Here is an 851-nt window from a genome sequence, read left to right on the forward strand (position 1 = left end):
GCACCCTGCGCCGCCAGAAGCGCTTCAAGTGCGAGAATCAGTTGGCTGCCAAGGACAGCAGCGGGGCAGGCAGCGGGGCAGGTGGTGGGGGCAAGAAAGGACCCGGGCAGCCCTCCAGCCAGCCCCTGGGGGAAGGCAGCTCCTCGGGGGGCTCGGAGGGCTCAGCCAGTGCTGAGTCCCCGGCCAGCTCCTCACCGTGCCAGGACCACAAGCGTGCCCTGGCTGACCTGAAGGGCAACCCCGGGCTGAGCCCCGGGGAGCCGGCGACCTCTCCGGGCCAGCACCTCCTGGCCCCCTCACACGCTGGCCTGCCCCACGACGCCCACCTCAAGCCCGAGCACCACTACGCCTTCAACCACCCCTTCTCCATCAACAACCTGATGTCCTCCACTGAGCAACAGCACCACCACCCTCACCACCACCACCACCACCACAAAATGGACCTGAAGGCCTATGAGCAGGTGATGCACTACTCGGGCTACGCCTCACCCATGCCCGGCAGCCTGGCCATGGGCCCCGTAACGAACAAAAACGGCTTAGAGTCCTCCCCTTTAGCTGGAGAGACTTCTTACTACCAAGGTGTGTATTCCCGGCCCATCATGAACTCCTCCTAAAAGGGGCCAGAGGGGAAAATCCTCCCTGGTGAGTGGGGAAAACCCCACTGTGCCCCCCGTGCAGCTCCCTCAGCAAAGCGATGGACTATGAACGCTGTGGAGCACGGTACATATACATATATATCTATCTATCTATTTTTTTTTCCGTTGGCTCCAGATGTTTGCATCCGTTCAGAAAACAGCAGCTGTGTGTCTCAAAAGTGTCTCATCCAAGGGCAGGAGTGTTGGTGTCCCCCC

The 851-nt window shown here is 61.1% G+C and overlaps 1 protein-coding gene across 1 annotated transcript in view; it reads left to right on the top strand.

The window, feature by feature from the left end:
- Positions 1 to 614, top strand: part of FOXA2 (forkhead box A2) — a 6,240-nt gene extending 5,626 nt beyond the window's left edge. The window contains exon 4 of the mRNA XM_010005081.1: positions 3 to 614. Within this exon, the coding sequence (XP_010003383.1) occupies positions 3 to 614 (612 nt within the window). The remainder of the gene's footprint in view (positions 1 to 2) is intronic.
- The last annotated feature ends 237 nt before the right edge of the window (positions 615 to 851 follow it).

The sequence above is a fragment of the Chaetura pelagica genome, unplaced genomic scaffold (assembly GCF_000747805.2).
Source record: "Chaetura pelagica isolate M959 unplaced genomic scaffold, ChaPel_1.0 scaffold171, whole genome shotgun sequence".
In the NCBI taxonomy this organism is placed as follows: domain Eukaryota; kingdom Metazoa; phylum Chordata; class Aves; order Apodiformes; family Apodidae; genus Chaetura; species Chaetura pelagica.